This window comes from Anneissia japonica, unplaced genomic scaffold (assembly GCF_011630105.1).
Source record: "Anneissia japonica isolate Jap-2015-1 unplaced genomic scaffold, ASM1163010v1 scaffold287718_len389476_cov179, whole genome shotgun sequence".
In the NCBI taxonomy this organism is placed as follows: domain Eukaryota; kingdom Metazoa; phylum Echinodermata; class Crinoidea; order Comatulida; family Comatulidae; genus Anneissia; species Anneissia japonica.
In genome coordinates this window covers 278,865-302,181 of record NW_022702098.1, presented here as the reverse complement: position 1 = coordinate 302,181, position 23,317 = coordinate 278,865, and the positions used below count along the sequence as shown (strand labels likewise).

The 23,317-nt window shown below is 34.2% G+C and overlaps 1 protein-coding gene across 1 annotated transcript in view; it reads left to right on the top strand.

Moving 5' to 3' along the window:
- Positions 1 to 6,365: 6,365 nt before the first annotated feature.
- LOC117103779 (vitellogenin-1-like) overlaps positions 6,366 to 23,317 on the top strand; it is a 21,778-nt gene continuing 4,826 nt past the window's right edge. Inside the window, exons 1-25 of the mRNA XM_033244398.1 lie at positions 6,366 to 6,496; positions 7,257 to 7,292; positions 7,414 to 7,580; positions 8,067 to 8,201; positions 10,159 to 10,284; positions 10,448 to 10,624; positions 10,877 to 11,022; positions 11,588 to 11,726; positions 12,344 to 12,501; positions 12,643 to 12,808; positions 13,362 to 13,598; positions 14,530 to 14,775; positions 15,297 to 15,514; positions 16,141 to 16,232; positions 17,006 to 17,130; positions 17,777 to 17,929; positions 18,156 to 18,348; positions 18,806 to 18,983; positions 19,629 to 19,817; positions 20,016 to 20,106; positions 20,350 to 20,553; positions 20,780 to 20,953; positions 21,250 to 21,426; positions 22,204 to 22,329; positions 23,002 to 23,161. Coding sequence (XP_033100289.1) covers positions 6,454 to 6,496; positions 7,257 to 7,292; positions 7,414 to 7,580; positions 8,067 to 8,201; positions 10,159 to 10,284; positions 10,448 to 10,624; positions 10,877 to 11,022; positions 11,588 to 11,726; positions 12,344 to 12,501; positions 12,643 to 12,808; positions 13,362 to 13,598; positions 14,530 to 14,775; positions 15,297 to 15,514; positions 16,141 to 16,232; positions 17,006 to 17,130; positions 17,777 to 17,929; positions 18,156 to 18,348; positions 18,806 to 18,983; positions 19,629 to 19,817; positions 20,016 to 20,106; positions 20,350 to 20,553; positions 20,780 to 20,953; positions 21,250 to 21,426; positions 22,204 to 22,329; positions 23,002 to 23,161 — 3,856 coding nt within the window. The 5' untranslated portion in view covers positions 6,366 to 6,453. The remainder of the gene's footprint in view (positions 6,497 to 7,256; positions 7,293 to 7,413; positions 7,581 to 8,066; positions 8,202 to 10,158; positions 10,285 to 10,447; positions 10,625 to 10,876; positions 11,023 to 11,587; positions 11,727 to 12,343; positions 12,502 to 12,642; positions 12,809 to 13,361; positions 13,599 to 14,529; positions 14,776 to 15,296; positions 15,515 to 16,140; positions 16,233 to 17,005; positions 17,131 to 17,776; positions 17,930 to 18,155; positions 18,349 to 18,805; positions 18,984 to 19,628; positions 19,818 to 20,015; positions 20,107 to 20,349; positions 20,554 to 20,779; positions 20,954 to 21,249; positions 21,427 to 22,203; positions 22,330 to 23,001; positions 23,162 to 23,317) is intronic.

Here is a 23,317-nt window from a genome sequence, read left to right as displayed (position 1 = left end):
AAAAAGTGTTCAACCATATGCCATTTTCTTCACTGACAAACCATTGATCCCAATTTCTAACCTAATTATTTGGTTGTTTTAATATCTTACTTTTTCTTTGTAAATTTTAGTTGATGATTAAATGTGTGTTCGATAACTAATATAATGCAAGCTTTTTAGTACATTTTGATGGTAAAATATTACATTTTAAAATGCCTATTCCAGGAAGCCTATGAAGTCATTCAGGCGTAATGAACAGTATAACCAACGTCTGTTGACAACAGAGAGCGCCACCTGGCGTTGTGACTGTGGTACTCTATATATAATTTTCATTATAATTACTTTTGTGTATAAATGCAGTATATTCAACAAAACACTATCTATAGGATAATAAAACCAACATGCTCTTAACTCAGTTTACACAATCAGTATTATTGTTTTTTTTTTCTCCCAGGTATGATGCACTTAATACAGCATTTCTCAAACTATGTTTCCCATCAAAATTGGGTCATCAAATAAGACATTTTTTAGGAATTTTTTAAATTTAATTTTATATCAAGCTAACATTTGCTGATGATGACATAATTAATGTCGAAATATTGAATCCCAACATGATGACGTGTATTTCAATACTTGGAGTATGTATTATACTTTCTTATCGGAGTACTCTGTTTTGTTACGATTTTATTAAAACTTTACTTACAATTTTGTTTACCAGAATTACTCGTGTCTGTTATTTTAACATCCCGGAAAGTGGGTCAGAGCAAATTTCCTGGACGTATTTTTGGGTCGTCAGCCAAAAACTTGGCAAACCGCTGCTTTACATGTCTTTTTCTAAACTTTATTTGACAACCAAGACCCCATTAGGGGAAAGGTGGCTCTTCTCTTGAGGAGCTGAACACAATTCTTCTGGGGAAAAAACTATGCCCTGTGCCATCTATGGTCAGGATCCTCAATGAAAATAAATAATCAAATAAAAGCTTGTAATCATAAAACCTATAGAGTGGAGAATATGGAAGAGGGAGGGGAAAGGAAAGAAAAAGGATAATAACTCATCTTTTTTTTTTCCTTTCTCTGCTTTCTTTCTTTATGAACCCTTTCTTCCTCAGCACATCTCAGTAAAACCTCCCTTGTTTTGTGCTTTTTTGTTTTTTTTATCTATGTCCTGATTATTTATATTGCTTGTTATGTTGTAAATTTTTAAATGTTTGTCTTTCTGAATGTTCAATTCCTTTTTTTGTACATATATTAAAATAATTTTATAAATAATTTGTACAGTATGTTTACCAGAATTACTCGTGTCTGTTATTTTAACATCCCGGAAAGTGGGTCAGAGCAAATTTCCTGGACGTATTTTTGGGTCGTCAGCCAAAAACTTGGCAAACCGCTGCTTTACATGTCTTTTTCTAAACTTTATTTGACAACCAAGACCCCATTAGGGGAAAGGTGGCTCTTCTCTTGAGGAGCTGAACACAATTCTTCTGGGGAAAAAAACTATGTAATTTTATGGAACTCTGAAATCTAATATAAGCATTTCAAATCGCTAAATCGTTTAAGCATCTGGGGGCCTGCCTATAGACTCTATTTGAGGTGTTCTTAGCGGCCCCTAGCTTTGCATGGAGCCACCACTAATAGAGGTATCTAAACTATCAAAGTAAACAAAAAAAAAAATGTTACAGCAACCTGCTATTGTGTTGAGCTTGCTTATCGCATTACACTGTAATGTTTACAATATAGATCTACTTCAGCTTTTGTAGTTGAAAGTTAACTGAAACATTTTATGCACTAATGACCCCCATCAAATATCCATTTTCTCAGCATCTATCTTCGTTGTCACATTATCGCAAAAGCTATTCAATAATAAGCCCTTTCAGATAAGTGTTAATTGTTGAGGTTTATCTGGTAATATATTGGCTTGATTTGGGCAATCAAGGTAATAATAATATAATTGAAGCCATTTGCAGAGATTAATCAAATGCACTTAGCACATTTTGGAAAATCTGCAGATTTTTATCAGGGTTATAAATATATAATAGTGTAAACAAATCTAAAAACCCCATCAAACATTAAATTAGAACATATTGAATTTGATAATTATGGGATCAAGTATTAAGGGTTAATCTAGGTGTACAGTATGGTGACGGTCCAGAAGCATTTCCCTGGAATATGTAGGAAGTTACGATAGGCATATAAATCTTAAATAGTTTTCAATGAGTAGCTTTAGCTGACATTTACAAATTCTCCAAAAAAAAAGACAAATATTAGCTATAAGGCATTCAATGCTGAATAATTCCCTTTTGATTAAAAAGAGGATGACCCAGGTAAAAACCTACACCATGCACCCCTCAAAATTGGCCCAAATTTGTGTTCAAGAGGGTGGTTTGGGGGTGGGGGGATGGTCTTATAGGAATTACAGTATACACAATAAGTAATTCAAATGTTGGAATTTGCACCACTTCAGTACCCGTGATTGAAAGATGATTTTCTATTTACAGAAATCATGCTTAGGATACGTGGCGCTGGAGTGTGTTCTCACAGATCGCAGACAATCAAAAGTAACGATAATGAGTCGTTTACTTTAGCTGTTTGCAGATAGCACTGATGGGCCGGGGACACGGTTTATCAAAGTGTTTACATAAAAGTATATGGGTCAATATTACTGTCACAAATAACATTTTCATAATATGTTTCAATATGACCTGGATGTATTGAAAAGAATAATTATGTAAAAATTTACTAATGTTTTATTATTTTTATTATTTTGTTTTTTATTAAATTATTTTTTATTTATTGTCATTAGACCTGGTTGTATTAAAAAGAATAATTATGTAATAATTTACTAATGTTATATTTTATTTTTTTATTTTATTTTTATTAAATTGTTTTTTTTTATTTATTGTCATTTAAATATTATTACTGTTATCACTATTACTAATATTACTATTATTTTTTTTAATTAATTATATTCTTGTTGGTGTTGTTGTTGCCATCATTGTTGTTTTTTATTGTTATTATTTTTACCACGTTATTGTTTTATTGTTACCCACATCATGAGCGGACCATATTTTCCATGGTGTGGCTGAGGTAGTTTTTGATTACAACCATTTAAAGTTATTGGGATTTATTATTGTCTTTCGGATTTTTTTTATTTATTGTCATTAATATTATTACTGTTATCACTATTACTAATATTACTATTATTTTTTTTAATTAATTATATTCTTGTTGGTGTTGTTGTTGTAGTTATTCTTGGTGTTTACACCAACAAAATTCATCCATCCAACCCCTGGCTGTAGTCCAGCAGCATGGAATTATCACAGTCTATTCAGTTGGTCAGTAACCCTGGATTTAATTCTTTTGGACTTCCTAATACTAATGAAGTAATCCTAACAAATCCAAAGTCAAGGCTTTGTGTTATTACATCAGCAATCACACATAATATCATTTTAACATTTATTTGTTTATATATTATTAAAATAAAAACGAAGAAAAATCACATTTCATGGAGTTAACCATGTGCCATAAAGCTTAACACAAAAGTGGTTACATCTTCTCATTGTGGGGCCTATAATATAAAGTTGAACTTGTCAAATCCAAAATGGCATTTAACAATTATTCCACTTAGATAAAATTTGACTTACAGATTATTAATGGAAAGCACAATTTAGCGTCGTCTTCCAGGTGGAAGACCAATTGCACAGTTGAAGGTTTCGGGCGACAGATGTGGACTACTCTTTCCTACAACTTACTTCTACCCTAAGGTCCCATTATGTGATGCGCAGACCATGAAGGCACGCTGTCTAGTCCGCAGTGGCAGAGGCTGTGAGATGGACAAGTACACCGGGGTAACCCCCTACTCGTATTGAAAGATAGGTTCTTTATAGTGCACAGGAGCCAAAGGTGTACACTGGGCCTGCGGTTTATAGTCCTATATCCGAGAAGACTTTTTCCACCTCCAGAACCATTGGCGAGCGTGCCTTTCGAACCAGCACCTATATTATGTCGCACCTGCCTTAACCGCTCAGCCGTAAGACTCACATGTAAAAAATAAGGTTGACTTAGAAAAGTTTAACTTTTAGTAATATACGATATATAAATTTTTTTAAAAAGCACACAAGACAGAAAGAACACAATCTCACCTTACAATATAATACATAGCAATATAACCAAAGCACTAGAACTAGTTTAGCATCATATGAAAATACAATATGGATTTCATACATTTATTGCTTTGCCATTTGCATTTGATGGCTTACTTGATCGTGCTAAACAGGGTGGGAGTTTCCAAATTTTATCCAGAACAGGAAATCATTAAAAAGACAAAAAAAAAATCTTTCAATCAACATTTTTTAAGGGTAAAGACTCCTTGTAGAATGATAAATCACACTAATACTCGTAACTGAAACTTTATGTAATAAAACTCTGAAAACCGAAAGATGGGTTACAATAAAAAAAAAAAATAGAATGACTTACTTGATCATTGTAAATGGGTTAGGAGTTTCCGGATTTTATCCAGGGCAGGAAATCATTAAAAAGACAAAAAAAAATTTGCACACATGCAAAGTCAGTAATTTTATGGTATTAAGCAAACTTTACACTCCTTACTTAATATGCAAAAAAAAAAAAAATTCACAACAAATTATGAGATTATGACATCCCAAAACTACTGGCGCTTGACCAGTGCATACTTATATAGGCCTACACTCTGTAGCGCCCTCAGTGTCAGCGGTTTCATTAAAATCGTTACATGCTATTTCCAAAAGGTGTCTACAATTCTGATTGGTTGGTCAGATTGGGACGCCTTCACGATTGTGCTGGAGACAGCTACGCAGTGTAAATATAGTGGTGAAAACACAACTTATATTTATATTTATTAAAACTAGGTTTAAAAATAAATATTGATTTATTTATTTATTTATTTATTTATTTATTTATTACACTTCATCACTGCAAAAATACAAGAACAATTAAAAAACAAGACAAAAAGCAGTATATGCGAACCTTTATTGCAATCTCAATTTAGGATTGGATAAATTCTAATAATAAAATTATTTTCATATATATTATGTTTAATATAAAATCATTTTTGAGTCACCATCCAGGCACCTTAAAAGTGGTTAATTACTGTGGTCATTCACCAAGACTATGGCCTTAAGTGTTGTTGGTCAGTTATATAACACATGATTTAATTCTTGGATTCCATTACATTTTGCAGTTAGGGCCTAAGCTTTGATTGTGTATGTCAAGGCCTTGTCTTTTTCAGTAATCATAAATAAGATTAAGTTTTGTTGTTGTTCCCTTAAGTTACTGGCTTCTATATCCTGGAATGACAGTGTATAGGTGTCATCAGGTACATTTTTCAAGGCCTCTCATCAAAGATCAAGTCTGATTCATTCTCTAGCCGTCATTTTTGCAGGGAGGGCCTCCCTGATTTGATATTACTTGCCAAATCCCCTTCCAATTTAAAACTAAACCTAATTGCTAATTGTTGTTTATTCTTCTTGTTCTTAGCTCACATCATGTGGATGAATTAATTCTAAACTATACTTTCTATTTTTTTAATGTTTACCCTATGAAGCTGAAATAAATGAGTAAAGGGAAGTTGAAGAAAAAATGAAAATGTCACCATGCATGTGCAAAGTTCTGTCAAATAAAAAATATGAGAATCTTTTTTCTTCATTCACATTACAAATTATTATTAATTTAATTCTGTTTTAGCTTGAAGGCCAGTCATTTAATTATGCAAGTATTGCTACTAGATTGGTTGTATTGATTACATAACAAATAAATATATAAAAAAGAATATATATATATATATATATATATATATATATAAAATCATATCAAGCATAGCACAACGAAAAGTTCCTTTATATCAGTTGTATGAAAAAAGTGTTGGGCGGGATTGAACCTGCAACCTTACCCTATCAAGGTGAGTAGATTACAGAGTATGAAACTCGCTTTGAGGCTAAAAAGAGTTACCTGTACAAGTATGAAACAATCGTCCTCTCGGGTTTCCCTCAGAGCGGCAAAGAATTCCAGGGTCACAAACTCAAGACGTTTGCTGTCTCTTATACACATCTAGATGTGTATAAGAGACCTGTGCCATACACAAACATGAACAAGACTTTGTATCTCCAAAAAAAATGGCCTCATATCACCTCTTAGATTAAAACTTGAAATAGTTCAACAACAGAAATCCCCACCTCCAAAATATAGCTCTTCCTCATCAACAAGTTTCAAAACTATTATGATGTCATCGCTGATCACCTCATATCCCAGAAGCCAATAGCAGCCAGCCCATTTGTCTGTTTGCTTACTTTGAGCCAATCAGAGATGGGCAATGGACAAGGATAATGTGGAGTTGACATTGTTTATTCAATGATTTCCAGCTGGAAGCCTATAAAAGTCCTGCTGGAGCACATCAGGCCTCACTAAGTTTTTTGTGGGGACTGAGTGGACAATCCCGGCAGTATGAAAGCATTTATCCTAGCATTGTGCGTAGCTGTGGCTTGCGGTAAGTGGGAAAACTTATTCAGTAATTTATTTATTAAGTATAGGTCTTCCTCCAATTAAAGACCTCTTTTTAGGGCCAGGGTTTTTACAGCTTTCTCGAATTGGAATAATAATTTTAAAAAAAAACTTGTTAATATGGGACACTAGAAATGTGGTCTTTAATTGGAGTATGCTTAAGTAGAGGGAGAACTCTACTATTAATAAATTAATATAAGATTTTATAGACCTACTGTATAGGCATTCCAGATGGAACATTATTTTTGAAAATATAGGCTAAAGTTCTGCATAACTTCAAGCCTGTAAAGTACATTGTAGTTTACATAAAATTTCTGTATCATATCTCTTAATTATTTTTCATTGTTTATTATATAGTTTAATAATATGTTAATAATAATAATAATAGTAATAATAAAAATAATATAAATATTTCTTTATACTATATATATATTCAATTTTTATTATTATTTTATATGACTTGCAGTAAAATGTTTACATTTGTAGAAGTAATTAAATAAGAAAAATCCCACCAGTAAATGGCACGCTAATAAAAGTTTGTGCGCACTTACTGTTTTGAGTGATTTCTGCATAACATTACTTGAACCAAAATGTTCTAGGGATAGAGATAGTAAGTTTGAATTTTATCGAATATGTTTATATAATAAATTCACATTAACGCTAATAATATCAAACAAAACAGACAACCAAAATTTTGTTCATATTATTTATCATTGTAATATACTTTTTATTCATTTATTTTACAGCCGAAACCATCTACTTGCCACGACAGCAGTCAAGGGGTGAGTGTCAATTTAATTTTACGCTACACTGGAAAAAAAATTTTTTAATGATTTTTTTGAATTTGTTAAATTGTAATAGATTAATTTTACTTTTGAGCCTGATCTTTTTTCTTGATTACAGAGTATGAAACTCGCTTTGAGGCTAAAAAGAGTTACCTGTACAAGTATGAAACAATCGTCCTCTCGGGTTTCCCTCAGAGCGGCAAAGAATTCCAGGGTCACAAACTCAATACATTTGTCAACATCACATTCATGACGGAAGGTATCAACAAGCGAGCCTTCTTACAGGTAATGTATTATTATTAAAACAGTATGAAGCTCATGTATTCTGGGTAGGCAATGACAAAATGCAATACTGCCCTCACACAGGCAGCAGATGGATGCCATATAGGGATTTGATATGTGTAGAAAATTATCTTTCAACAAATTTTGTTTAATGATCAGATTTTAAAACTGTTTAAAAAATTTCAATATAAATTTTTAAAGAAGTTATTTTGTTGTTATGATTGTTACTTTGAAACTTACAATATTTAAATTTTAAGGCTAATTAGAAAATCTTCCAATTATGAGGGGCCCAACATTCTTTTTGAATGAGTTTTTATGATACTAATGATAATAATATTCTTTGGTACGATTCTCTAATATCTTAGTGGTTGCGATCAAACCATAAGCATATTCTTCACCTATCTATTTTGATGCGACTTAAATAATAGGAGCAGTACTTTCCTTTGCCTAGTTTTTTGAGTATGATAAGAAATTTGTTTACACCCACAGCTGGTCGAACCACAACTTCTTGAAGTTAATGGAACTGTGTTCCCCACCAACTTCACCGTCAATGAATCTAGCATGTCAGAAAACCTGAAGCTGCAGCTTACCAACAGAATTGAGTTCCACTACTCATTGGGAAATGTAAGTCAAGTACTTATTTCATTTATCATTAGGAAGTGTATGTACAGTAGTTTCCAATAACCATTGATATATGTATAAAGTCCAGTAATCATTTATTCCACTATATTTCTTTATAAAATTAATTACAGAACTTATTGCACTTCATAGGAATAATAATAGTGTAGTTTTATATAGAGTCAGTATCCATCAAACAAAATGCTCATGGCGCTTAATATGTGGACTAGGAACTCGATCAGTGACTTTCTTCGCCCCTAAAGGGTCCCTTCGTGTCTGTGTACCCGGTACCAGCAACGCTGGTACCACAGGGGCTGCCTGTCCACCACAGGGGCTGCCTGTACCAGTATCCACCTACTCGTCTCGAAAGATGTACTGGGTTCTTTATAATAGTGCACATGAGCCATTGTATACACTGGGCCTGCAGTTTATAGTCCTTATCCGAGAAGACTTGTTCTGCCACCAGAAGCATAGACGAGCGTGCTGTTGGAAGCAACGTCGATATTATGGCTGTAGGTTGCAGCGGCTCTGCTAATCGCTCGGCCATTCGACTCACCTTTAAATATACAGTATTGTACTGTACATATTCGAAAATAATTATATAGCAGCTGTAGTCAAGTGCTTTTTTCCACTAATCAATTGGGAAATAGGTACAGCATTCCAATACTTATTGGAGATACTAAAGTATTCCACTACAAATTAGTCATTGGAAAAATGTTTAAGTACATACTGTATGTACCGTTCCTCTAATTATTTGCAATGCAAATAGAATATAGTTCACAACTTAGTTGTGATACGTAATACAGTAAGTACAACACTTTGCATTCCTAATTATTTCAATGGTAAGTGTGTGGCAGATCATGAATTTTTTCCACCTGGGTGGGTTGGTGGTTGGGGGGGGGGAGGCAAGCTCCTTTATCGCCACCGATTACATCACAGATAATTCAAAGGAGGGAAGACTGTCTATCATATGCATTATAGATAAAAATGCCAGTGTTGAAGGACTGTCAGAAGATGCTTGGGTGAAAATCGCTTGGCTCAGCATTTGCGTTGCCTTGTGGGTTCTCAACCTCAACGCTTGGTGTACATTTTGCTTCTGTCCTTGGACAAGGAACTGACCTACGTTGAAACATACTGGGGACCTTACCATGCAATGCAGAGGCTTGTATTAGTACAATGGCTTCCTATACAGCTCATTCCCTACGTTCAATGAGTACAGAACTATCTTTAATCTACGGTCAGTAAACACACAGACTGGGGACCATGTTGTGATATTTGTCATGATTATCATCATCAGATCTCATTAATTGAAGTAAACAGCGTGATTATCTTGATGTCTTGTGTGCATTATGTGTAGATTCCTTGGCCTCCCAGGGTTCGCTTGGCCTTGGAGGTGTGATAATGATAGGCCCTATCTATGAAGTTATGAATTTGTTCAATATAAGGTTTTTAATAGCTGTGTAAACTGTCCTCTTGATCATTTAAAGATAACATTACAAGCACCTGTCAGATATTGGGCTAAGTTTGGGACAGTCCAACAATTATTTTCTACAAATGAACAAATTTAATTTAATCTTCTTTGCACAGATAATGAAACTGCTGACTATTCTTTTTCTTTCAAATACATTAAGTTGAACTCTAACCTCCAGCATCTGTCATCACTTAATTCCTTTCTTTATTGTGGAACTTTTACTTAGTATATTCACACTAGAATTTTTAACAATTATATCTTTTCTTGCTTTTTGCTTGTGTAAAAAATATTTTTTTTTATCAAGATTAATAAATGTTAAGAATCCTGACAAAACTCATCGTAAATTATTTCTCATATCTAAACAATCAAAGAAATTATTTTTTGTTTGCTACTCCTTTGATGTTTCACATACAATAAACAAAATGTTCTTTTTCACAAGATGGTAACTGAACAATTGTTTTTCTTTATCGCTTTTTGTTTTCCTGTTCCTAGGTGACAGAGGTCTTTGCTCCAACCAATGAGACAGAATGGACCTTGAACATCAAGAGGGGTATCTTGAACATTTTCATCCTCCGCTTGGAAGATGATGAAGATTCAACAGTCTTCTCCAGATATGAGGTACGTCAGAAGATGGTCAAAGATTAAAACTGCCATAATTTCCGTGACAGCACTGGTTTAAGGTCCGCCTTGGCAAAGGTTGTCATTGACACAGTGTCAGGCTATATCTCAGAAAGACTGCGATGAATAGTCAGTTCATCAATACTATCTTTTACTGTTATAGGAAGGAATCTCCGGTATTTGTGATACAATGTACCAAATCGAGAAGCGACGCAACATTGACGAGATTCTCATGATGAATATCACTAAGGTACGCGACTTCACTAACTGCACCTACACACCCACCAAGTTGGATACTCGGGCCGAGACCAAGACTTGCATTGCTTGCGAAGACACCAAGGTAAGGACAGTATTATCCAATTGTATGTAGTAGGCCAGGTCTTTAGGGTTGAGGTGAACAGACCCTCTGTATGTGAAAGTAACTGCACTTGCCTGGGCACCCCCTATTTTAGATATATCCACTATATGATTCATTCACTGATGCCAACCACAGTCAAAGAGAGGCATTTGCATCCATTTGGATAGATTTATTACAGTTGGGAATTATTTTTCATTTATATTTTAATACCAATATTCTTTTTCCACTTGGCAGACATCTTCCCTGAAATCAATGGCTACCTTCCACTACAACGTCACTGGTTCTCGTACCAACTTCATCATTGATTCAGTATTAGTTCACGGACTCTACGTCTTCTATCCATATTCAATTGAAGGTGGCTCAGCTAGAACTCTTGTCAAGTAAGTAAACCTAAAGCTGGTTTTACACTAGGCAAATTTATTCGCGCAAATTGAAAGTGTTGGTTTACTTCCTGAGCTCTCATTGGCTGAGCAATTTTTCGCTTGCAAAAAGTTGAAACAGTTTGAACTACTGATATCCCTAAAGCGAAAAACTTCAATACAAATGCAAAAGTGCATGCATATGAACCAATGCTTTTGATTTGGGCAAATAAATACTTTTAGCGTAAAATCGGCTTAAAGTACTATAAAACATTTTTGCTCTACAAAGCACTGTAGTAAATTTTTTCGAAATTTGAGTCTATGTCATTAGATAAAGTTTGATCAAACATTGCCTGACAGACAAAATTTCAATGATGTATTCTCATCTGTACTCCCAGCTTTACCATTATTTTGCCAACGATATGTTTCATGGGAATTAAATACAAATCAGAACATATGACAGAACCTCAACAGGGCCACTAATAACCTAGTGTTAAATAATTATTATGTAAAAGGTTTTATTTGCAGTATAAAAATGCAGTATCAGTATCTATTTATTAATGATTATTTTCTTTCGCTTTCACAGCCAGAGCCTTGTGCTCGTCAATGTCACTAAGACGACGGATGTTGTTCCAGAGATCACCATTGAAAAGAAGAGCTTTGGCGGAATCTTCCACACTTTCCCCAAGCTGATGAAATCATCATCAGCTGACATTATTCCAAAGGTAATGAATATTCATCTCCTCTATATATTCCTTCTTTTTCCTCCTTCCTTTCATTCTAATTTTCCCTCTTCATCTTTCTCCATCCTCCATATCTTCTGTTTTCTTCCTCTTTCAACTGTTGTACTTCATCGTCTTTGTTGTTTTCTATTTCATCCTCCCCTATAATTCTTCCTGTGCTATTTCTCCTCTTCTTCCACTTCTGTTAATTTCTCCTTCCCCATCCAACTTCTTTTCTTTCTTCTTAATAATCTAATCTTTTTAATTTCTAATCCCCTATTTCCTCTTTTGACTTTATCTTCCTTCTCTTTTTACTCCAATAATGTTATCTTTTTCCTCCCTTTTCCTCTTTCATCTTTATTCTCTTCATCATTTCTCTCTAATACTCCTTGTACTCTTCATCCAGTGTTTCTTCACTTTTTTCTTCTATCCCTACTTAACCCTTTTTTTTTCTAATCTTTCTCTTTATATTTTTTGGATTTCTTTTTCTCTCTTCAACTCATTTTATCTTAATATAAAGTGTAGTTGTTGTTTATTGTTTCACACTGGCAATTTACCTCTATGAGAGACTGATCTTCAATTATTAATACTTTATCAAAATGTTCTTCCGCATTATCTAGGTTGAATTCTTCCTTGAGCAACTGAAAGAGACCGTCCAGGAATCAATGGCCATCGATGCTCCTAGCCATTTCATCCACCTCGTCAATGTCCTTCGTCTTGCCGACTATGACACTCTATTCCAGATCTGGGAGAAGTACGAGTTAATTGAACAGAAGAAGTAAGTACTCTATTTACAAATATTTAATAATTTTATAAATTGGAGTGAAGCTGTTAATTTGTGGCCTCACTTTTCAACAGGGGTGGCACCTAAATCTGCCACTGATTAGCATTGATATATTAATTTTATTCTCTCTTGTAGAGAGTGGCTCCTTGAGGCTCTGCCATTGATCGGAACTGAAGAGGTCACCAAATTGATGAAGGTGAAGATCCTTGAAGAGAACATTAAGTTCAAGGAAGCTGAAAAGTTCTTGACTAAGCTCACCTTCACCAAGAAACCCACCGAGATTATGATTGACAACGTATTGGTCAGTAAATCATGATATATTATTTAATTTAATTTTAAATCAATATTAAATCGGCTAAAAAAACAAACATTAGAGATAAAGTGATTGAACATAGAAATACCAACAGAAAATCAAAATTTTAATTTAAAATTAAATCTGCTAATAAAAACAAACATTAGAAATAAAGTGATTAAACATAGAAATGCCAACAGAAATCAAAATTTGAAACCCTGTGCAAATTATAATCAAATAGAAATTGTGTGTCACTTTATGAAAATAAGGATGGATGAGCTCCTGGAGTCTACAGCCAACTATTTTTAGATTTGTATGTCTTTAGGGTTAGATTAAGTATTTCTTTCTTTTTGTACTTTTGTTTTCATGTTTATGTTAAGGTCTCAACAAATCTATAAATCAACAATTTTTATTATTATTATTATTATTATTATTATTTATTATTATTATTTATTATTATTTTAATTTTGTGGAGAGAGTAATTTGTAGCTAAATATTTCATACCATATGTTATTAGTTCATAATCAGAAATTTTTTTCGGTTTCAATTTTCAACATTCCAGGATATCTGCCGTAATGAGAAATGGAACCTCACTTACGAAATGTCCCGCACTGAAATGATGGAAATGATCCGAGCCCGCCGTGCCTGCTGGCTGACCCTCGGAAACCTTGTCGGTGAATTCTGCAACGAGAAGCGTTACTGCCCAACAAAGTATGTTGTTGCTTTCAGCCGCTGCGAGGACATCTACACCGACATCGTTGATCCAACTGAATTTGATGTTTTTGAGACTCTCAGCCAGGTAAACTTTGAAAAATTATTTATTTTGAACACCCAATGCAAAAATTAACTTCCTTTTCACACTGTATGCTTTTCAAATATTCTCAATGAACAGTGAGAGTATGATTATATTTTAAGTCCTGTCCAGACTATCAAATTTAATTTGACAAAAACATGTGACATGCCTAAATATGGTCATGATGACATCACATCATGACCATATATAGGCACATCATGACTATGATGGGCATACAACAGTTTTGTGTCAGAGAAAATTTGTGTGGAAAAAGTCTTTGCTACTTTATACTCCCTTTATTAATTAAAATCATGATTTCCTCCTCTTTTCCTTTTCAATAATTTTACTCTTCCTCATCTACGTCGTCGTCTTATTTTTCAAATCTCTCTTTCGCATTCCTTCATTCTTATTCTCCTTCTCCCCTCCTTCCTTTTATTATTTCTCTTCTTCTGTTCTCTATATTATTAAAGGCTCTAAGCACTCACAGATTTAAGACTTCATAAGTTTGTAAATAACTTCTGTGTAAATTTTTACAATAGATAATTCCTACAGAGACAATTTTTATGGGAGCTGATTTTTTAATTGACAACCCAACATGACATTTTCGCCCCTGTAATGTATGTATTTGTCATTAAAGCAAATCTTTGCACTACAAAAATTTCATGTTATAATTCAGTTTTTAATTATATTTGAAATGGCGCTATAGCTGTTCAGTCACGGGAACTTGGGTTCAAATCCTTTTGAAAGTCATAAAAAACAACAAAAAAGCTCATAACACTTATTCTGTAAATGGTGTGTCATTAGATCTTGAGTGAGAATAAATGATTAAAATACAGAATTACAATCTTTGTTTTTGAATTTTGTGAATAAAGCCTAATGTATTTTTTTGTTATTTTATGTACATAAATTTTCATATTTTTCTTATATATTTTTTCAGAAAATTATTTCCGTCAATGGTAAATTGAAGATTGACAGCACCTACGATGATGCCACTGTGAAGCGCGTCAAAGAAATCCGAGAGACAGAGGTCAAACTAATGTGCATTAACTCCATGGGAAATGCCGGTCTTCGTGATCATGTCTTTGAATTGACCAAGATTGTTGAGGACCCCAAAAACAGATTGGGAATCCGTGTTGCAGCCGTCCACGCTATGCGCAAAATTGCTCCAAAAGAGCCAAAGAAGGTAGTTGATTGCATTGGCCTTGTATTACTTTCCTCGAGGCACTGGGTTCAAATTTTTTTTTTTGGGGTGGGGGGGTGTTCAAAATGTTTCCAAAAAACCCCTAGCAAGAGGAGATCAGGTTTCTCCCCTGGGAAAATTTTTATTCCTAAATGGGGGAAATGAGCTTTCCCGATTTCTAAGTTGTCTTGCTATGACTTAATTTCTTCAGAATTCAAGGTTTTATCCCTCTTGAAAACGGTCAGGTAAACTTTCTCATTCTTATTACATTAATTGGCCTATGTGTGTCTTTTAATGACTTCAGATTTCAAGGTTAAATTTTCCCCTCTTAAAAACAATTCCATGAATCGATGAATTCCAAAGAGAGAGGAAGTCTGGGTTCTGGGGTTGTGACAGTTTACTGCTTTGCAATAATTATTAAGTATATTTTCTATTGTTGGATATATAATAACATGCACGTACATTCTGTAATTGTCTTAATACATAATTCTTTTGCTTTACATGAAATATATTTATCTGTTCAGGTTCTGTCCTCCTTACTTCCAATCATGCGAGATCCATTCTCTGATGAGGAACTCCGCATCATCTGTTACCTGGTTGCCATGGAGTGCCAGCCACGCCCAACACTCCTGGTCTCATTTGCTGAGAACCTGAAGAATGAGACCAGCAAACAGTTCCGTACGTTCGTCTCCTCCCATCTCATGAATCTTGCCAAGAGTGAAGACCCATGCAAGAAGAAATTGTAAGTGTAAGCCCAGTTGTATGCCCATATATAGTCATTTAGTGCCTATATATGGTTGTGATGTGATGTCACCCTGTGCAGACTCTCAAATTTGGTTTGAAAAATCATGTGACATACATAAATATGGTCATGATGACATCACATCATGACCATAATATAGGCACATCATGACTATATATGGGCATACAACAGCTTTTGTCAAAGTCAGGACAGAGCTTTAAAATATAATAATGTATCAAGTATTCATTTATTTTATTTATAAAAATATAAGTAGTATATTTTTACTGTGTATTTATTATGTTTTATATATTACATATAAATACTTATCTTTTAATTCACAAAATACAAGATACTTTTATTTTGCCTATGCAAATTGAGATACAAAATTGTTTTTACTTATTTAGAAGACAATCAGAATAAAAGTGAACTTTAAAAACACAAATTGAAATGTGATAGTGCCAAACATAATGTAAATATTGTTTTTTGTTTCATTTTTAGGTTACGGTAATGAAGCTTAATCTAAAATGAATTAATTGTTTAATTTTATTAGACGAAAACAATTATGAAATATATACATTTAAATTTCTTATCTTTATGTTTTCTTTATTTTTATTTTTTTACCATAGGATCAAAGCAGCTAAGTATGCCATTGAGACGACCAAGTTGTACAATGATGGACCATTCTACTCCAAAAACCGTCAAATTAGTGTATTCAATGGTAATTTTTGTCTCATTCTTTCTACTGTTGCATAAAACCCTTTCGCTAGATGTTACAGAAACATTGTTTGCTTTCATTCGTCTTCTCGGAAGTTAGGAAATTTGGTTCCATTTCCTCTTTCAAATGCAGTAGAAGTCTTCAGCTTACCTCTGGCTTGATCAAATTTTTGTTTGTACACATGGCATTATTTTGATGTATCAGGCCTGATGTGGCTGTCAATGTTGACGAGAGGCGGCCACAGACTGTTCAATTAATTAATGAGCCATGAAATATTCACCCCTAGGGCTAAAACATGGTGTGGAGCCACTTCAATGCCCGCCAACAGTGCAAGTGCGGTAACTAAGTATGGTCAGCGTGTGGTTCTAACCATCGTCAACAACTTCAGAACCTGAATAAAGATCGCTGCGCCAAACCGCCCTTCCCGTGTTATTGTACTGAAATAATTTTTTTTAAATTTTTTATATTTATGTAGCACTAAAATAAATATAAAACATAGATGTAATAACAATAATTATCATCGTTCTCATTTTTAAAAGCATTGTTTAGCACATACAGGCTATTGGCTATGTGGATAAATGAATTGGTTTATTAATCAGTGTGATTGATTGATTGATTAACTGATTAATTGATTGATTAACTGTTTCAGTAAGGCCCAATTAACCTATTTCATTAATGCATCATATTTCGACAGTTATTACTTCTTAAAATTAATTATGCTCCCTTGAAAAAATTGCAGTGATACAATAATTATTCAATATATTTATTTTTATCAGATGATTTCCAAGCTGGTGGTACCATAGAGATGAACACAATTTTCACCCCTGGCAACTTGCTCCCACGCTCAGCCAACACCAAGCTTAACCTCAACATCCTTGGAAAGTCATTAGATGTTTTTGAAGTAAGAATTCCTTGAAAAAAATAAAAACTGTATAGAATAAAATCTTGGTAAAAAAAATTAAACTTTGATTAAATAAGTTATCAACAAACTTAAAACACATATTAGACTTACTATGAAATCCTAATATTCATCTTTTATAAATAAGATTTTTTTTATATAATATTTTTCAACTAAAATGTAAATAATTGTTAATAATTATTTATATTAAGTTTATTTAGCTCTAGACAGACATTATGCTACATATTATATATCATAAATTTGTTAAAGATATTATAAATAATTATGAAGTTGGAACTGTATTAGTTAGTAACATGAAATATAAATAGATGAAGTGCAGTAGTACCTTCTTTTCACTAACAAAATTTATTGAGAGACAATTGAGTGTGTCAATAAATTGTGTTAGTAAAAAGTTGCTACTGCAGTACTTATCTTTTGTATAAATTGTCATTGTTTATCAGCCTTCATTACAAGAATGTAATATGTTACATAAGAAAATTAATTTGACCTTTTCAATAATAACAGAACCATATAAAGTACATAAAAAGTAATTTGTGAATATTTTTTCTCATTAAAAAAGAAAAAAATTACCTGAAAGATAATACTACATGATTTTGAGAGTCTAAAATTGTTTAAAACTTTTTTTCAGTTTGGCTACCGTGCAGAGGGACTCACCAATGTTCTGGAGAAGATGTTTGCACCAGAAGGATTCTGGTACAAGAGGACCAACCTCATGAACTTCTTGAAGAGATCCACCCGCAGCATCACTGGAGAATCTCTAGAGGAAATGATTAAACAAAAGGTAAAGTTTACGTTAGACGTCATCAGTAACACTTTCCAGAGAAAATCTTAAGCGAGATCCGTTCTGGTGAATCTACTGATCTCAGCCAGTAAAGAATAGAGAGTTTAGAATGTTTACATTTGCAGACAGATTAAGGATGAATTGGGTTAAAAATTAGTTTTGCTAATGACTAACAACCCTTCTGGTTACTTCCTTCTAGCTTAACCTGATCCGATCTTATCTCTAGGTAAAACCATTCACCAGTGAGCCAGAACCGTCCCAGGGATACACCTGGTTCAAGATCTTTGGACAGGAAATGAGCTATGAAGCATTCAACAAGGAGTTCTTCAAATCCATCTTGACCGAGGGTAAGATCAGAACTAACTTCAAGGATCTTGAGACCCAACTGCGTGAACCACAGACCTTCAACTGGAACAAGGGTAAGAAGCGTAGAATTTCTTTGAAATATAACTGTCAAAGTTGTTGTTACAAAAAATTAGCTTAAAGAAAGCAGCTTAACTCACTCGACTAAACTGGTGGATATCACTGCGTGTGCACTCTAACCATGGACATTTGTTCCAGATCTTTAATTCCTGGTTAAATTCCATTGCTTCTCGTCTTATAATGTTAATACTGGAATGCTGAAATGCAAGTGTGCAGTAGTGCACTGTCTGTCAAATGATACTTTTAAATTTGCTGATTCTATGTAAATTATGGCAGACGTGCACATTTGATAAAAAAAAAGTACATTCTTAGGAAAATTGCTGTGGACTGTCTCTCAATGTACTGCCAAATTAACACAAGAAAGACTCTATGGGTTTTTTCATGGTGTGCTTCACAAAAAAAAATCCAAATTAGATTTTTTGGTTCATTGTAACTTAATTTGATTTAAACCAGGAATGCTTCTGCTTGACTACCAACGACAAGTACCTACAATCTGCGGTATGCCACTGTCTCTCAACATCACCATGGCATCCATCGTAACCCTTGAGGGTGAGGTCATGATGAGGGTGACACCATTCATGCTCAGCAAGAACCCAACTGACATCGCCAGCAACATCAAAATCAAGCCAAGGTTTGTATAAAAAATCTTTAAATGATGTGAATAAATAAACCAGAATAATTCTTAATCCAGATGGTGTAGTATGCAAGAATAAAAGAAACTGCAAGTAAAGAAATACATGCTAATCGTGCTGGGATAATTCGCAGTATATAAATGTCCATTAATTACTATATGATTCTTTACTAAACCTGCAGGGCATAACTACAGGTTTGCAGAAGATGGTACATGCCTGGGCCACCGAACTGAAGGGGGTTAAAAAAAGACTGTACAAAAGTTTTACCAGTCTTAGAGTTTCTAAATTCCGAAGATCAATTAACAACCACCATAACATGAGCTTAGAACAAAGAACCCCCGAGCTGGAGAGGGCGCCATTTCCAATCTTGCTCTGGGTGCCAAAAACGCTTGTTACATCCTCGTAAACATGTGTCTGACAACTTGACAAGATACTCCATTATAAGTTTGAAATGACACATACAGTATATATACATTATTAATATAAGGTTTATTTCGTAAATACATACCTGATTGAACAGATATATGCTTTTATAGGAACATAATAACGGAAACACAGACATGTGACGCTTTTTTTGATGTGTGCTCTTTAAGACATATACGAATATACGATTTGTCATCAATTTGTTATCTCTTCTTTTGCAGAATGGCCTTGAATGTAGTCAGCAAGATGGGAATTGACTGTACCCTTATCAAGACAGGTGTTGCAATGAACACCACCATGAACTTCACCCTGCCCGTCGAGTCTGAGGTTGTCTACAGCTTTGGACAGAAGAAGCTCCGACTTGATATTGAGAACCAGAAGAATGACTACTTCAATGTCTTCAGCCTTAAGTAAGATTGAGAATTAAGCAATTGAACTTAACATTTTTGGAGACCAGTAGGAGTAAATGTTAACTGTTTGAATGGTTATTACAGTAATGTGTTTTGCAGACTGACTGGCTCACTGAATGACTGATTTTAATAAAAAGTTTTAAATTATAAATTTTTTTCAATTTTTGACTTGTTTATATATTTTACTTTGTTCTCCAGTCACACATTGTACACATTCACCAGCAAAATGGATTGCCCATGTGACAACTTTACCATCATCAATGGATCCTTCACCAACAACATCACAAATGTAAGTTTCTCAGACTAAAGAGGTATAAAAATTGCTTTATTTCATCCTTGAAATTGATATTCTCTACTTGCAATATATACATCAAAGTGTTAAACCAGTTAAAATAGTATTAAATTCGAAATAATAAAACTGTTAAAATTATTTAAAGTCATAAGTGATGTCATGAAAGTCAAAAGTCAAAGGTGAATATCAACAATTTAAACTTATCATTATATATTACAATTTTAATATTTTTTTTTATAGACATCCTCATGCTTCCAAGCATTCAACGGCAGTACTCAGTTATGCTCGAATATGACCTACGTGCCACGCCTGGGTGTCCGCAAGGCTCCATTCCGCCCATTGGTCGGATCATCATCTTGGAATATCTACGCCATGCGTGGTGTGAACAGCTCTGAACGCATCATCTTTGAGTACAGCACACCAACCACCACAACCAACATAACCGTACGTCTCTTAATTTCAAATGTCGTGCTTCAACAACCACCTATTAAAATATCAATTATTGCATTGCATGTTATTGTATAATTATCAGTGCTTCTAAGTAAAATAACATATGGCAAGTAGATATAGGATTCCTCCTACCCCCCCCCCCCCACTAAATATAATAAATATTGAAAATTTATTACGTTAATAATATAAGATATATTTTACTTTTGGTTGATAATTTCAGAACCGTTTATTGACTGTACGTACTTTTGGAGGATATTCACCAGAAACTCTATTTACTTTGAACTTCACCCTCGACAAACCTGAGGAAAAATTCAACCTGACCATCAGACGCTCTGACGTTCCTGATTGGTTCTGCAACATCACATGCAAGGTTATGGCTATAAACAGGTCAGAGGTCAGTAAGCCTATTTTTCTATAATTTTTTGGAAAGTCAGTTAATTTTCACAAGGAATTTGATTAACTTTGAACATTAAATATAAAATAAGAAAAAAGCCATAAAATATTGAACATTATAAAACATAACTTACAAAAATGGAATACATTTGACTTCATTCAGTGTTGTTTGTATATGTATACACCTGCATAATGTATTAACATAAAGTATACTGTTTATTGTTTACAACTCTTAAGGTAGTTATGTCTTAAGTTGTGTGAGTTGAACTAATCATAGCACTCTATTTTTTCCATCAGGTTAACTTCACAATGGAATGGGGTCTGCCCAAGAATTATTCTTACAACATCACCGACGGAAAGATCTTGTACCCTACCCGTGAATTCTTTGTCATGGTAAACAGCGTTCGCAACATAACCTTCAGGAACAGAACATTCGAGATCACCTGGGCTGAAGTTCCACAGTGGCTACAGAACGTAATATTGACTTCCTTTTAAATACTTGTCAATTGAGGGTGCTGTTGCTTTCCATGTATATTTTTGCTTAATATAGAAATATGTATTACTTTCACATCCCCCACCCCACTGTCAATTATTCCGCTGCCCCGCTGTCAAAATTCCCCTCCTACCATGCATAAAATAAGTCAATGTGGAAGCAGTTTTTAATATAAATTTAGTTTTCATTGATCAATTTTATGAATTGTATTTATCGGTGATTTCATCAAAGATACTAGAAATACAAGATAGAGCACTCGCATAGCAAAAGTGATGCAGATATACGTCACATCTTTTACGCAAATCCAGTCGTAAGCGGCGCATTTAAGTTTTAAATATAGCAAATTTACACACATTTATCCAGTTCACATCCAGACGTACAGGGTGCCCTTCTGTTGCTAAGTAAGTCCAGGCATACGCGGCGCACTTCTCTTTCCACTCATGATGGAAACTTTATCGCTAATCAGAGTCCAGTCATACGATTCTGCCATTCGTGTCTGTTATTTTATGCTTTTTATTTATTTATGCCTACTTGTTTGTATCTTATGGGTGGCAACAAATTTCTACCATCGCCAAACGGGCCACCAAAAGAGGTTATTTATTCACCGTGATGCAAGTTTGGCAGAAGATTTTTAGATCCAGCCCTATGTGGTGCCCCATTGTTTGTATTCCCACCATGCATTTCGGTGGAACATTTTTTTTCAACGCTATCTTGTGTTTCTACTACATGTATCTTTGATTTCATGTTTTTTTTTTTAGTTTACTAGTGATGTACGAATGAAGCTTCCAGTGATATTGAACAACATGTGGCTGATTGAAGACCTGGACATCACTCGCATCCCTAAACTGTCCACTAGTAACCACACCATTAACATTACTCTGCAAGTAAGTAAAAATCATCATTATCATCATCATCATCATCATCAATAATAATAAAATAATAAAACCACTGGTTGGTTGTCTCGATGTTTTGATGAGATTGCTCAGGCATTTATCACAAGAATGAGAAAAGATGAGTTCTCTTCGCTTTTTGTGTTCATTGTTTTATATAAAAACAAAGAATGTGTGAAGGGTGCTTGATCTGTCACTGTTTAACATAAAACCATACCCCAGAGAAAGTAAAACTAATAAAAATTGCTTAATATTGACTGAATGTTGTGAGAGAGCAACTAGCTCAAGAGAGAGCAGCTAGCTCAGTCAGCTAATCTGGTGGTAGCCGCTGTGTGTGTGCTGAACCGTGGAGATCTCTATTTCCCCGGTTCAATTCCCATCGCTGCCTCTCCTTGTGTTTCAGCTAGAGGGCTGAAATACAATAGCGCACCGTCTTTCGGATGAGACGTTTAAGCCGCTGGTCCCGTGTGCATTATGGCCCATGTGCACGTTAAAGAACGCAGTCTCTTCGGAAAAGAGTAGGGGATTGCCTCCCGGTGTACTGCCTAATCACCACCAGAAGGACCCCACTGGAAATAAGTCTTCTTCTAGACTTTCGTGGGCTATCCTTGGTGTTTGCACCGAATAAATCCAATCCAATCCAATGTTGTACTTATTTTTCTGAAGGCTAAGAAAGAACGCACTATTGACATCATTATGGACCTTCCACTCCAACGCGTCCAGATCTTCAACATGACACTGCCAACCAGGAGCGACATCATTCAGAAGAGAGTGCCATTAGTCCTGAAGCAATTCAAGAGAGAAGTCACAGACAAATTCTTCCGCCGTAAGTAGCTGCTATTAAGATTAATGTTTAATTATATATATATATATATACATATATGTATATATATGTATACCTGATGATGACCTATGGTCGAAAGTACTAGTACAATAAATATTTTATTTTTGAGACAGATACAGAACTTTGTTTGACTTCTTA